This window comes from Zootoca vivipara, chromosome 11, assembly GCF_965207765.1.
Source record: "Zootoca vivipara chromosome 11, rZooViv2.hap1.1, whole genome shotgun sequence".
Lineage (NCBI taxonomy): Eukaryota > Metazoa > Chordata > Lepidosauria > Squamata > Lacertidae > Zootoca > Zootoca vivipara.
Window position 1 is genome coordinate 4,895,614 of NC_142594.1, and position 16,019 is coordinate 4,911,632.

At 41.8% G+C, this 16,019-nt stretch overlaps 1 protein-coding gene across 6 annotated transcripts in view; it reads right to left on the reverse strand.

Annotated features, from left to right (window-relative positions):
- The window catches only part of SUGCT (succinyl-CoA:glutarate-CoA transferase), a 282,021-nt gene that overhangs the window by 237,347 nt on the left and 28,655 nt on the right, over nucleotides 1-16,019 (reverse strand). For 5 of the 6 annotated variants that reach the window (XM_035129164.3, XM_060280556.2, XM_088654260.1 and 2 more), the window contains exons 8-9: nucleotides 15,053-15,196; nucleotides 3,214-3,309 (exon numbers count right to left, since the gene is read on the reverse strand). In XM_035129164.3, the coding sequence (XP_034985055.3) occupies nucleotides 3,214-3,309; nucleotides 15,053-15,196 (240 nt within the window). The remainder of the gene's footprint in view (nucleotides 1-3,213; nucleotides 3,310-15,052; nucleotides 15,197-16,019) is intronic. The other variant, XM_088654259.1, reaches the window with a different exon arrangement.

The window sequence follows — 16,019 nt, forward strand, 5'->3', positions numbered from 1 at the left end:
TATAGCAGCATTAACACTTGCTGGTGTTAAATCATTACACCCATAATCATTGCTCTCATAACCACATGCAAACTAGTCACGTACAAGACACAGTCAAGCATGATGGCCCCGTATCAATAATAACCAATGGGGGTTAGTAATAAATAAGGAACCGGGATGTGCTCCCTACAATGTGTTTGGGGCTACCCCCATTTTTTGACAGTCTTGCACCCAAAAGAAGTAGTGGGTCTTTTTCGACCTTGCGGGGGACACTCTGATTTAAGAGTGACCAAAAGTAGCTCCTTGACTATTACTAGCATAGGGATGCCATGTTTGACAATGTTGTACATCCACATCAAGCATTGAGCCAGATGCAATTCAATTCTATCTCACAGTGAACACTCCCCTGGAGGTGTGGGCAGATGACAGAAGCTGGACATTACAACTATTAGTATGTTGTTTCTTATGCTAATATTGTCTCAAATATAGCTATTGTTTTAAAGTTTGCAAGAATTTCCCCCTATCTTTATTGGAGCAATGGGCCAGAATATAATATGAACCAAGTAGGAAATTTGGTTTAAAACATTCTGATCAATTTTAAAAGAAGCCAATTTCAAAAAAGCCAAGCATTGGTTATCAAGTTGGCTTTTTAAAATGGATAGTTCATGCATAATCCTAAACCAAGATGCAATGAAATCTTGAAGCAGAAGCCCACAAACAGTTCACCTGGGATCATCCACGTAGCAGTAACCCATGGTTTAGTGTTACGTACAAACCATCCCACAGATATCAAAACTCATATTTTCCAGCAGGCAGTTTCTGTTACAGCTTCTACTAAACTTTCTCAAGTTTAATAAAGCTCAAAGCAAGTGAATATTTCATACATAAAACTGAATGCATCCAACAAGATTAAGTACAATTAGAACTAGCACACTTGCTGATTACAAACACATTTTAAACGCTAAACAAACAAAGTATTGTATTTTGGTCCTTTTTCTTGCATGACACTGTTCAGGGGTGTGTCTTGCACAGAGACCCAGATGTTGAAAATATTGACTTTTAAAAAATGAAACATCTGTTAAAAAGAGATTCCCAAAGGTTATTTAATCCTCCATGATTTAATGACATTCTGACATTCTTAAAGTACCATAGCAAAGTCCACATCTTTTCATAATTGTAATTTAAAGCTTGTCTGAACACACATTTGTGCCAATTTTTAAACAGTCTCAAGCAAAAAAAACAGCTCAATTTTCTTCTGAATTTCATTGATTAAAAAACAACAACCCTTAGCCAACATACTATTTACATAATTTTATCAGTGTGCTTTAATCTATATTTAACCATCTCAAAATGTTTGGAAGCATACGACTTCCTAGAAGAATATAATCTTTAGTCATTATATATTGTATTTCAGGAAGCAGAAAGGTAGTGCATCATATCTTTGGGGATTATAACTTAAACATTCGTGGGTTCTACTCCAAAAGACACCAGACTAGCACATGCTTTGTCTGGCCACAGACTCACTCAAACTCGGTTTAGCCATCTGTTAAAGGAATGCAGAGCAGTTTTACGTAAGACGGAGCAAACATCTAACAAAACAGCAGATGTAAAACCCACAAATATTTCTACTACAAATAACTGCACTGTGTACAGACCGGTCATACTACCACACCTAAGTAGCAGAATTTTTATTTTTTTTGACCCCCGGTTACAAGGTCTTCTGGCTTCTCCCTGGTCCTTGAACCACTCTCAGCTAGAGAAACAAACGTCTGGCCATCTCCGATATGGACTGTCGGATTACGCCCCCCCCCAAGGGACTGCTTTCCATTGCTGCCCTTGGGACCAACATAATCTCCATGCCCCTGATATTCCATGTGTTCTACGCCATATTTACCGAACCTTTTCCCGTCCTATCTGGTGCATCTTCTTCTGCAGCTGGGACATCGTTTTACTGTCCCTGTCCTGCATTTTGGACTTTACAACTTTACAAGCTCACCAGTCCTTTCCAGTCATGAACTTTCTCAGATAGCAATATCTACAAATAAGGAGACTCAAATAAGGAGACTCCAATACTTTGGCCACCTCATGAGAAGAGAAGAATCCTTGGGAAAGACCCTGATGTTGGGAAAGATTGAGGGCACAAGGAGAAGGGGGCGACAGAGGACGAGATGGTTGGACAGTGTTCTCGAAGCTACGAACATGAGTTTGACCCAACTGCGGGAGGCAGTGGAAGACAGGAGTGCCTGGCGTGCTATGGTCCATGGGGTCACGAAGAGTCGGACACGACTAAACGACTAAACAACAACAAGGAGACTCAACACTGCCCCACCCCCCCGCTTCCTGGTGAGTATTTATCTCAGTCACTATGGCTATGAAATATAATGTTTTATTTTATAGTATTTATCTGGGGACAGTATTTTAACGATTAAAAGCTGGCAACCAAACCAGTAACATAAGCATTTGAATGTCTTTTCTGGCAATGGTGCCATCTTTGTATGTTCAAGTGCCACTATTTGTATTTATTTTTCTCTCTTGCACTTTCCTCACAGAAAAGGGAAGGGAAAAGTTGAGAGAAAATGAACAATACCCACCTGATTAAACTAAACATGATGAAGGTGGAAGTGGTTATTGACATACCATTAACAGGAATAAAAGCATTACATATACTAATTGAATAATACTGCTACGTGAATACAGTTGCAAATACTTTGTATAAATAAATATACAGGCCTTGCAATTTGGAGTTTTGTATTAATCTTGGCTCCCTTTAAAGGTTGGTTTTCATTAAATTTCCATCTCTCATAGTTACAGAGAAACACTTTAAAATACACAAATCAGTATCCCATGAAGTCTCAAAAACAACATAAATCTTTTATAAGACTCCCGTGGTCTTTATGCATTTGGTGCGCAAAGCTAGCTTTCTCTTTTTGTAAGTGCTATGGAGAGGAAACCATGTTCAGTAAATAAAACGTATGCTTTTCCACTCACGCATAAAACTATCAAGCCCATAAAAACACATTAAAGCCATCCCACCATAACTAACATCTTTGATCCATTCAAATCCAATTTCTTGTTACTAACTTGCTTGGTGATGAGTACATGTGCAAAGTACAACATGTAGGAAGTGAAGAGAACCCTTTTTCTAACTAGACAAGCTGCAGATCACAGGAAGAAAAGCATTTGTCCACTTCAAAGCTATCAAAAACCACAGAATGAGAAAAAAAGGCCCCTTACCTGGTAAGGGACAATACTTGCATGGGCAGTACCCCAGCGTTTGGATTCTGTCTTGCAATTCAGGTAAGTGCTTGCTACATAGGTAAGGCAGGCGACCTGCAAACATGAAAATATGAAAAAGGTGGTGTCAATATACCAAGGTGTCTGCAACACTACATAGCATTTTAGAATGAAGATGGATATGCCCTCCAAATTCTAGTCAAAAAGCATCGTTTCAGGGCATGAATTAACTCTGTAGGAAAACAGGAAGAGAATTACTTCTACAAGGTGAGCTAAAAGGCAATAAATGCAGGCTAGATCATCACATAATCAAAGAAAAGTGGGATCGTTATAAAAGACTTTCATAAAAAGATGGTCAGGTGCTTTTCATTATCAAATGTCAGGGTTTTTTTTTTGTATTTGCCAGGATTAACTAGGACACAGGATTTGGTGCCAAGCCACTTGAGGCTAAAGAGCCATTTTGTTCTTCCATGGCCCAGCGTGGCTCCATCCCCTGGGGCTCTATTGTTTTCTCTTGGTCTGGCCTGGTTATAAATTCTCCTAAGTCAGGCCAGATCTGGAATCTCTCTGGTCCCCTAAAAGGATGCCATTGTCTGTTCTTGCTCTAGCCTCCCAGCTTCTATGCTGCTACTTCTCTGAATCCTCTGCTCTCTCAGCTAGCTATCTTAACCCAAGGCATGGCCTGCAAATCAGCTCTACCTCAATCTGAAATCCAGTCCTCACAATGCTACAAGTGATCAATCTCCTCTAGCACTTGATGGACTCCCCTCCCCACCCCTCCTCTCTAAAACAGAAGGACTGGGACCGCTAGAGACCAAGGTGGAGTTAGCTGGCGTACTTCAGAAATGATTTTGTATTTATGTTTTGTATTGCGGATTTATTTTGGAACTTTCTATCATATAAGCTGCATTGAGAAAGCTTTGTTTGGAAAGGTGGCAAATAAGTATTTAAAACAAATAATCTTTTCTGTGTACAGGACCTACCCATGATCAGCAATTGATCTATGCTTATAAAAAGATGGTAAGCAATTTACCAGGCAGAACATTTTTATAAGCCAAATTTTAGCTCATGATGAACAAGCCTCGACTATGTATTTTGTATTTTCATTTTGTATTTTTCTGTTGTGAGCTCCCTTGTGATTTTCAGATGAAGGGTGGTATACAAATTTAATAAATAATAACAATAACTATTTTTTTGTATTTTCTCCCCCCCCCCCAATGTCTCATCTTTAAGTGCATGTGCAATTTGCAGTTCATTGAAATGACCATGAATACTGCCCCTGACTTTGAGTGCTCAGAAGAAATACAGATATTTGTATTTGCATAGGATCCAAGCAATTGATCCTTTTGCTCAGTAGTAAATGTGGAATTTTTTTTGAAAAGATCTAGTAGTTACTGTATGTCGCCTAGTAAATTATTACCATAAGCACAGTCTGAGACCCATTGCAGAAATGCATGTTGAACATTCCATTAAAAATGAAAGACAAAACTTATTACACATAGTCAAAAGAAAAACACCTAATATTTCAGCTGTTTTATTTCAATTTCAAAAGCTACGTTTGAAGTTCAAGTGTTAATTAAAAATAATTATTATCTGGGAAATCATCTGGGAAACAAAGAGCCAAAAAACAAATTAAAACTCAAATGTCAAATTTTGAAGTACAAATCTTGAGGTTGCAGTTTCTCCACAGATGTTTGAAATACAGAGAAATGTTTAGACCAGGGGTAGGCAACCTAAGGCCCGGGAGCCGGATGCGGCCGAATCACCTTCTCAATCTGGACTGTGGACAGTCCAGGAATCGGCGTGTTTTTACATGAGTAGAATGTGTGCTTTTATTTAAAATGCATCTCTGGGTTATTTGTGGGGCATAGGAATTCGTTCATATTTTTTTAAAAAATATAGTCCAGCCCACCACATGGGTGAAGAAGGTTGCTGACCCCTGGTTTAGACTCAAGGAAAGCAGCCTTTCCCAGTATTCCTGTTCTAATCTGGCTTATCAGCAGAAATAGTCATTTTACGAGACTTCTCTCCTGTAAGCTGACTCTTATGAGCAAGGCTACCAAGAACCATTCCCAGCTATTTCTGTGACACTAAAAGGTGTCAGAAGCAGAATCCATGTTTAAAAAAAAAGGGGGGGGGGACATATGTTCCATAAATCTATTATTTGTTGCCTACCATCTAAAAAGGTAACTGATCGCCTCTCTGGGAGCCTGTATGGCTTAGCACAGGTGTGGGGAATCTCTAGCTCTCCATATGTTACTGAACTACAACTCCCATCACCCACAGGGCATTGGCCATGCTTGCAAAGACTGGTGGGGGCTGTAGTTCAGCAGCATCTGGAGGGCTAAGTGTTCCCCACTCCTAAGACAATTGCCTGCCAATATTCCAGTTGCCTCTTGTAATTGCCTAAAACAGGGGTTCCCAACAAAATTTTCTCGAGGACCCCTCATCGAGCCGCTATTGTGACAAGGACCCCCATTAATTCCTAATCCTAAAATTAAAAAGTGAGCCACTTTTTAACCAACGGTCCATTTTTAACTACGCGAACTGTAGCTTCCGCGAAAAACAACGCTTTGTTTACAAACACTACTGTTTTGCAAAGAGGCAGCGCGCGCCAGGGAGGAGGGAGGGGAATGGAGAAGACAGGGTACCTGCGCAGTAGCGCACAAATGAAGCCGACGCGCGCAAAGCATCTTGGGGAGGTGAGCGTTAGTAGAATGCGCACACTGCCTCTTTGCAAAACAGTAGTGTTTGTAAAGCGCCACCTAACGGCATACAGCAGAACTACTGCCTCTATCTAATTCTAGTTTTGCGCTAGACTCTGCTCATGCAGGAAGCGGCCAAAACAAAAAATCTGTTATCATACGAAATATATTTAATATATTTTTTATTCTAATAGCATCTTGCGGACCCCTCTGGCATAGCTCGCAGACCCCTGGGGGTCCGCGGACCACCTGTTGGGAACCACTGGCCTAAAATGTGCTGGAAGCATTCGAGTGTGCACTCTCATCTCACACAAGCCAACAGCTGGACTCAGTAGGCTGCGATGAGCAAACGAAGAATACATCCTAAATCACAGCAGAATCTTCTTCAACACCCAGTATTTCTTCAGCAGTCACGCAACCCCTACCAGCAGCTGATTTTGAGGTGCCACAAAAGAACAACCTTGAGAACATATTACTACTGGGTGGTATAAAAAAAAAAAGGTAAATGAATACAGTACATTGTTAGTTATTATTGTTTTATTTCTACTGCCAAGGAATAGTGCTTTTGTCTTTTTCTGCCTCAGATTCTAAAATAACTTGACAATCCCTGGACACCGGGCACTGGCGGAGGAAGAGGAGTGTGGAGGGAGTGCACTGCCCCCGGCAGCGCGATCCCAGTGGGGTGCCATCGCGGCTGCCCCCCACCCGCACTGGGCACCACTCCCCCCCAGGAAGCACACCAGCCCCTCCCCAACCTGCTCTCCGCCCCCCGGTGCCGGAGCATGAAGCTTCACCACCGACACCAGGCATCCTCACTTGTGGGGTGAGGGATGTCATTTGCTGTTCTGTCTTAGGCAGCAAAACTTATTTGCCAGCCCTGAAAGTAGCAAAGATGTAGAATTGTAGTTTCTGGGTCCCAAAGTCTTCTCAGAGCTTAAGGCAACTGCTGCTTCTTTCTGGAAATACAGGCTGAACTCCCTTTCCCATCAGGCCAAAGAAATCCTGCTCATCAGAGGGTGGGAGGAGTAAATATCCCAATAGGCACCTCCACATCAGTTATTTTGTCCTCCCTCAAAAGGTATCCCCAACCTTCTTGAGGCTTCCCTTTCTTCCATGATGCCTTAGGATGCTCATAACCTACCAGGAGTCTTGAAGCCTGCAGTCTCCTATCCACTTCACCCTAACCCACCTGCAGTCCATCCAAGCAGATTACTGGTCCAGCTACTTGGGAGCAAGTAGCTTCTTCCTCACCAAAGAATTCCCTAAGGCGTAGGAAGCTGCTCTGTGTGATTATTTTCCTACTTCTTAATACATCTGGGTCTATTGTTTGCGTGTCTAGGAGTATGTGTTTTGTGGAGGAGACAATTGCAGTTGTTTTGATTTTTTTCTTCTTCTGGGGCCACAGCAGCTGCAAGAGAGCTAACATTCATCAGAGCTTCCAAATGCTTTGCAATCCTTAGGAGGTAAGACAAAATAATACAACCCATTACCAAATTATTTAGTCTGCAGGTTACAGTGTTTTCTTTAAAGCCTACAAGGCATTTTTTTGTTTCCATCTTAAGAAGCAAACCCAAAGACATTAAAGCAGATGTCCCCAAAGATACAGTCTCAGCATTCATTCACTTGCACAGACAGACCTACCTTCTGTAAGTATATACCCTGTCTGTCTATATTTACCCATCACTCTTGCTTCAATTTGTTAAACGCACACACACATTTGAATTCTTCTGTCTGCAATCACAAAGGATGATCATGTCACATGTTTCATTCTACACACCTAGTCATATCAGGGCAAAACTGAAATTCCCCTGTGTGATGCTAAAACTTAATGTTCTTAAAACCAAAAATCAGACAGCCAGGGAAACAAGACACTAAGTGCCAGAGGGGAAGAACAGGCAGAGAAGAGGGAATCGTGTTTCAAGAGGCTTTTAAAAATCCCACAAAGTGTCATTACTGTGACTCTGTCAAAACAATATGTATGTAATGTCCCAAGCAAGCATGTGTATTAAGAGTTAAGTGAAAAGATGGGAAATAAATTTTTAAACAAACCATTTTCTTTATCTTAATTCATTGAAAATAATAGGGCATTCTGCATCTTCATATGGCTTTCCTCCTAGTTTATCCACCACAATTAACAGTGCTAAAAAGCAACAAAACCCAACACAAAACAGCTTCATGTCCCTGCCCAATAAATATTTATACTTGGCAAATTTTCGGATGACATTAAAGGATAGGATCAGAGTGGTGAAGTGTCAAAATTGGCCCTCCTCAGGCAAACAAAATGCCACGCAAGGGTGCGAGATGTATGGCAGCGAGCGTTGGTAATGCCTTTTTGAAAGATGTGAGCAGAGTCCCATCCTCATAAAGGCCTCACAAAGTTCTAGGGTGCTCCATCAAATGCTGGAGAAGGAACAATCTACTTGGATGATACCCAGTAGGGGTAACCAGAGGTTAGCAAATTTGCTTTAATATGCTGCTGTGGTTAAATTCTCTCTCTTAGCTGCTTGTTCATGCAATGTATTTATTACCAATAAACAGTAGCTTTCTGCATGGCTGAGAATCTATGCAACTGGAGTAATGTCTTGGGGTTTGGCTAAGTGAGTTGGTTCAATCATGTGGTAATTACCCACATCAGCACTGCCAGTTCCCAGGAAGAAGAGGCTTGTGAAATTCTATAAAAGTTAGTGGACACCGTGAAGAATTCTCAAGAGATTTATAAATAAGAAACAACGCACGTTACTAATATAGGTTACCCTATTCCAGCTTAGTGTTGAGCTTAAAAACCAACCAACGTGTGATCGACATTTCTATAGCATGTGATTTCATCGGGGCAGGAAATTAAGCTGGGAAGGTCTTTCTAGAAGCTGAGAAAATGAAGCACCCTCAAATAGCAAGGACCCTTTGCTTTCGCAGAATGCCTTTTAAAGGAAATATTTCAAAGGCATGCTTTCTTTCAACTGTCTACACCGCAGTCTACAGTGCTACGAACTCTTGTTTCATACTACAGAGACCGGGAGATCAAGGCGGCAAATGGCACTCTACGTTCCTACACTGTGGTAACTGAATGAACAAAAAAAGTGGCCTTGAGGCTAAAAAGACACTTGAAAGTTGCCTTTTGTCCTACTGAGCAGTGAGGCAACATACAGAACAAATCTCTGGAGGCGAGTAGTGTTTGAAATGGGACACGTTTTTAGCATGAGAGTTTCAGCTTTACAGCTCCGATGCGCCCACTGATCACCCAGCTATTTTGCATTCCTTTGAACACTTTGGGTTGTCTTGAGTGCAAATGCATGTTCAGCCATTCAGATGTCGAAAGACAGCACTGCTCAAAAGAAAAGTGTCATTTAGAACTCTATTTGATTTAGGATATGGCTGAATTAATACAGGCAACTCCCCACTCATGCGCATTTGAGTTGTGGATGACACACATGTCATGTCTGGCACTGCAAGAGGGTGGGGCGGGGGCAGAACAGACTGATTCACGCAGTGGCCATTGCCTGTATTAACTTTCTGTGCATACAGAGTTTAAATACATACAGAGGTTTCTCCACCCCCCAATACTTTACATACCCCAAACCCACCCCACAATTATCACAGATAGAATACAAAATTTATTTTCAAACTTATTTTGATTCTGCATTTTCAGATATGTACTTGCCAAAAATGTGCAAATGCTGAAAAAAATCATGTTGAGTAAAAAAAAAACAACTCTCTGGTATTTCTTTAAACCTGTTTCAGTTGCGTGCCCCTCAGCACTTAACAAAATCCGAACCAATAACCTTATATCTGCGCCTTATTTGATTGATGAAAAATAATGTGGTTGATTGAGCAGATAACATTCTGAGAAGCAGATGGAAAGCTCTCTCAAACATAAATGAAAATAATCCAGGTATGGCAAGGGTTGCCAACAGGTGCACCTGTGCTTGTGGGGGCCATTCATTAATGTCCCCCCCCTCCCACAACTGAAATGTGAAAGATGGCTCAAAAGAAGAATTCTGCAGCTGCTAATAGAGAAGGTTGTGGTGTGTGCTTGGTTGTGGTGCGTGTGGGATGTCCGTGAGAGTTTGTTCAGTTTGCAAATGTGCCCACAGACCCAAAAAGCTTGATGACCCCTGATTTATGTTATGGTTGCTAACAGCTAGTGAACCTTGGTGGAAAAAATGCTGGACTTGAACCTAGGAAGCCTACATCCCAATCTATTTGATACTGATCATATTTCTATACCGCTTTTCATTCAAATGAATCCCAAAGCAACTTGGAAACAATAAATATTATTAACATAATAGAACATCACAAATACAACATAAATAATATAGAATTATGAACAAATCATAAGTGAATCAATTACAATCTATAAAACACTGTTAAAGCAACAGCTACAAAATAAGCTGAACAACCCAATTAAAGCTAAAAGTCATATGATATGATTAATAAATCAATGCAGCAACACTGAGACTTGCTGGAGGACATGGAATTGGCAGTCCATGGTCTGTCTTTGTTCAGATAATTATCTACAAAAAATTAATTGCTGGTGAAAAGTGCAGCTTGTTTAACAGCTGCTTAGCAGAGGATATTTCAACATCTCTTTTTTCTCACCCCTGCATGACAAGCTGTGCATAGCTGTCAACTTTTCCCTTTTCTCACGAGGAATCCTATTTGGAATAAGGGAATTTCCGTTTAAAAAAGGAAAAAGTTGACAGCTATGAAGCTGTGCTTGATGAAATTCCATCTTCTGTGTAACCTTTAAAAGGTATTTGAGCCCTTGCATCTGATCACCCCAAATAAGTTTGGCCCAAACAGCAGGTGTGATAGTAACACTGCACCCCAAACAAGGAAAGACAAACTCTCAAGTTTAGGAGAGGAGAAACCAGGAGGCCTGCAAAAGAGAGGATGCACACATATGAAAAATGGAAGTACAGAGGCTGGAATGTGTGCGTATATTTGTATGAATGATGAACACATGTATCTGAGGTTTCTTTTAGAGAACACAGAGTATCCAAGTGGTAAAAATAGAGAAAGATACAACTGGGGGGAAAGGAACTGGAAGAAAAAGTGCCAGTTCTGCCCATCTAAGTGGGCACATATGGGGTATACGGTCCTTGAAGTAAACTGGTCTCATAAGCTGTTGTGGGCTTTGTAGTGTCATAGGAACACCTTGAACTGAGTCAGGTAGCAAAGGAGAAGCCAGAGGAGGGCAGTTCTTCTGAGCAAGAATTTTCTGTGCTGGCAGGGATTCGACACTACCTTCTGAACCAAATGCAACCACATACAGCAGGCATGTCCAAAGTCTGTCTTGGGGGCCTAATCAGGCCCCTGTGGCAGTTTATTTACTGGGGTCAAATCCTTTAAAAAGCTCAACAACTTCAACCCTAAAAAAAACTTTGGTCGGCCCTCCCACATCTTCACTCCCTCAAATCTGGCCCTCTTTGAAAAACATTTGGGCACCCCTGACATACAGGAACCCCATCTTAAAGACACCAATATCGGAACAACTGTAGTCCCTGCATTGCATTGAAAGGATTAATGGCTAATGGGATAAAATATCATTAAGCAGAAAAATCTGTCAATAAACAAAAAGAAAAGTACCGTAACCAGAGTTGATATATAATTAAAAGAAAATGCTGTATATTTTTTGTGACTTAAGCATGAAATTAAGTAATTAGAAGCAGAAAAGAGGCTTACCAGTAAATGTGCAATGCTAACAATGCTGACTACAAGCTGCAATGCAGAAGAATTTCTTGAGGTGGGTAAAAGTTAGGTGTGTCGGTTCCCCCTCCTTTAAAAAAACAAAACCCAGCAACCTCCCATATTGCATTGCAAACCTCCTTGAACACCTCTGTTTCGAAAGCAGCTCACCCCACAGCATGGGGGTGCAGGCTAAGAGGGAAATAGGCACACAGTGGTTAGTCGACTGGCTCTCTGGATCAAAGCGATATTCTTCCCTTGGCAGAAGTTGGGGGGAAATGCACAATAAAGACAGCTGAATTTTATGGAAGTGTAAGATTCCTTGCTTAATGTCAGACTGAGGCAGATGGTAGAAACTGAAATGGCTCAGGACTCTTGTTGTTTGCTTGCTCCTCAACTGGTTACAATTAAATTCAGGAATGATATTATAAAAACTTCCAAGAGATATTTTCAGGCCACAACAGAAGACACAGATCAGTTTCATAATTGGAAACAAGAACGAAAACCACTTCCTTCTTATTTGCTATCGTCTAAAGAATACTGTTTAGATGCTGATGCTAAGAAGACGAGTTGACTATCATAAATAACGTATGCTGAGGGGGAAGTTTCAAAGGGACTTTATGTTAGGGGTTAAAAGTTTATAGTCAAGGCACTTTGGAATGCTGGTGCCCAGCCATTAATTTCGGATCAACTCATAAAGCACTGCTCCTAGTGAGAAATCAGCTACTATCCAGCTGTGTCCTGATTTAGCAAATCCACAGAATTAAAACCTTATGGAGCTGGTGTTCCCAACAGGGCATCCATGCAAGCCTTCAGCCCAGCCCATTGCACCACTGAAGCCTCTACATCCCTCTCTCCTCTCACTGCCCCCTTTTCCCCTTGTTAAGAAGGGAGAAGAGAACCAGCTCTGCCTAATAAACCTTCAGTAGAGAGAGAAGAACTCCAGTTTTCCATGCTAAGATTGGAATCCAAGAAGAAAGTGGAGTGACTGGGGAGAAGGGAGGCAACACATTTTGAAAGGCAACAGCAAGCAGGGGGTGGACGACAGACCAGGAAGAGAAGGAATGGGAAGAAACAGAGTTTATGTGTTTATTTTCCCTCCTCTCTGGCTCTGGGTTTTTGGTCCGGTTCCCCCATCACTTCCTTTTGTCTCTGGGGTCTTTCCCAGTATCCAAGGCACATACATGCAGCGTGAGCAAGAAAAAAGCAATAGCGTGTGACTGGCCATGCCCCCAATGGCAGCCATTTTGTGACAGGCCAAATGTTGTCCACCTCAGAAGCGTTTTGGGGGCAGCATTTGAAAATTCCAAATGTGCCTCCTTGGGCAAGGAAGGGTTGGTGATCCACTGGGCAACAGCTTTAACTTTGAAAGATGTTTACTAGATAACATAGCACACAGCTTTGCATCTGTTCTTTCTTCTTCTTCTTAATTATAGGCCCAGGAGTGACTGGAAAGGCAGCTGGTGAGCAGGGGAGGCACCATAGGAGATGCTTTCCTGAAGGCTGCCAATCATGCTGGGACCTCATTTTATTACTGCTGGGGAAGAAGACGGAAGCCTTCTCTTCCCACAAGTTTTCTTTCTGTATGTGAGTCCCCCGCGTATATAATTAAGAAAAATATTGATAAGCAGCTGCATATATGAAGCATCTAGCATTGCTGTGTTGTATTATTGTTCTGTGTATATTCTCTGATGTTTTACCTAGTGAAAGTTGCTTTGTTATCTTAACAGTGCATTTAGATGTAATTCACCCTGGTGGGTAAAAAAAAGGTAAAGGACCCCTGGACAGTTAGGTCCAGTCAAAGGCAACTGTGGGGCTGCAGCGCTCATCTCGCTTCAGGCTAAGGGAACTGGCATTTGTCCACAGACAGCTTTCCAAGTCATGCGGCCAGCATGTGGTTTAAAGCACAGCGCCATACCCTTTCCACCCTGGTATGGATGAAGGACAGGCTAAAAATAAAATTAAGGAATAACAAATTAATAAATCTTCCATACTATTTCCTTCAGTTACATTTTTAATGGAATGTTCAACATGCATTTCTGCAATGGGTCTCAGACTGTGCTTATGGTAATAATTTACTAGGTGACATACAGTAACTACTAGATCTTTTCAAAAAAAATCCACATTTACTACTGAGCAAAAGGATCAATTGCTTGGATCCTATGCAAATACAAATATCTGTATTTCTTCTGAGCACTCAAAGTCAGGGAGAGTATTCATGGTCATTTCAATGAACTGCAAATTACACATGCACTTAAAGATGAGACATTGGGGGGGGAAAGAAAATACAACAAAATAGTTATTGTTATTGTTTATTAAATTTGTATACCACCCTTCATCTGAAAATCGCAGGGCAGGTAACAATAGTAAAATACAAAATGAAAATACTAAATACATAGTTGAGGCTTGTTCATCATGAGCTAAAATTTGGCTTATAAAAATGTTCTGCCTGGTAAATTGCTTACCATCTTTTAATAAGCATCGATCAATTGCTGATCATGGGTACCGGTAGGTCCTGTACACAGAAAGGCAGGTGTATGTATGTGTCAGGAGACCACCAGGGGTCAGCAGGGAGCCCAGCGGGATGGTGCAAGGGGCTCCAGGACGCTGCTGGTTCAGAGCATCGCTCCAAAGGTGGCGTTGAGGCTCTCCAGCAGAGGAGAGCTCAGGGGATGCTGACGGCTCACAGGAACATTGGGAAAGGTCTGAAGTGTTGGACCTGAATGCTGTGGAAGGGGAGGCGTCAGAGACCAACGAAACTGCTCGGCAGTTGAGCAGTTCAGGGGGAGAGGGGAATGCTCCCACCCCTTCACCCCAAGTCCCCAGAAGGGACAAAAGCTGGAAGCCGAAGCGCAGGCTGAGGACACCAAAATTCCTTTGTTGGAGGCGTTCCCGCCAAGCGGCACTTCTGGATTCTGGCTCGGACTGAATGGTCATGGACTTTTTAGCTCTTTCTTGTACATATGCATATAATAAAACTCTGTAAAAAACCAGCTACGGAGTCTGAAGCCTCTTACTCGTGAGAAGCCAACCAGCACTCTTACAGCATGTGTCTTCCATAATATTGATAATTAACCATTTAGGTCTGTTTTTTGTTGCCTATGCCCCACTTACTCCTCAGTGGTGTTTGCTTCTGAGTAGATATGCCAAAGATTAGATGGTTGATCTGCTATTTTTGGAACCAGACTTGTAGCTATTGAAGTCCACATGCATATTTTATCATTTTGCTAAAATGCTCTTAAAAGTTTGGTAAATTAGTGCGATAAATTCAACCTCATAGATATCCTAGCATGTCATTTATAGGAGCAGGTTAGTGCAGTGTTTTTTTCCCCCTTTATTAACACACACATAAGCCTCCTGAGTGAAATTTGCCACATGTGCCATACTGCAGAGATTAATCAGGAAGTGAATCCTGTCCTCATTATCCAAATATCAGAATGTGTCCTCACCTGAGATGAGAGCAAATTGCAGTCTATGTGCATTCCCTTCCCTGTTTTATACCGCTGAAGAAGTCCAGCCATAATTGCACCATATGCATACAATCCTGTGGCAAGATCAGTCATGGCTACTCCTGGCCTAACTGGCTCACCTTCCTAGAAAGGGGGGGGGGAAATAAGACAAAAGAAAAGTTGACATTTCAATACTCTACCCTCTATACCACAAACATTTTTCTCTACATTTTGTAAAATGACTGCCACTAGCTACAGACTTGCCTTTGACTCTTCCATGGAAATATGCTAGCAAGTTCTTTCAGTTTAAGGCAGGCATCCCCAAACTGTGGCCCTCCAGATGTTTTGGACTACAATTCCCAGCTTCCCTGACCACTGGTCCTGTTAGCTAGGGATCATGGGAGTTGTAGGCCAAAACATCTGGAGGGCCGCAGTTTGGGGATGCCTGGTTTAAGGATTCTAAGAATGAAGGTGATCCTCTTGTTAACTGTGATCCTGGATAATCCCACTTTATTGTTATTCATTATTATCATTTGCTGAATTTATTAGTCACTTTTATCTTGCCCAGGGAAACCCAAGGCAACTTACAGACAGGGAGGCAGACAGCCCCCCCCCAAAAAAAAAAGCTACATGAAAACCAAGAGGAAAAAGAAATACAGTAAAAAAATCCCACCCACTACTAAAATGCCACAGATACTTAAAGGCCAAAGGCCTGGTTACAGAGGAAACTTTTTCCCTTGGGCCTAAAGATATATAATGATGGCACCAGGCGAGTCTCCCTGGAAAGAGCATTCCATAACCAGGGAGCCACTGCAGAAAAGGCCCCATTTCACGTTGCCACCCTGCAGACCTCTGGTGGAGGGAACACAGGAAGAGGGCCTCAGATGATGAGCACCCAGAGCAGAACTGGGTTAAATTCAAATTATTTTGGGTCCCTTCCAACTCATGCTTCCATGATCTTCCACCC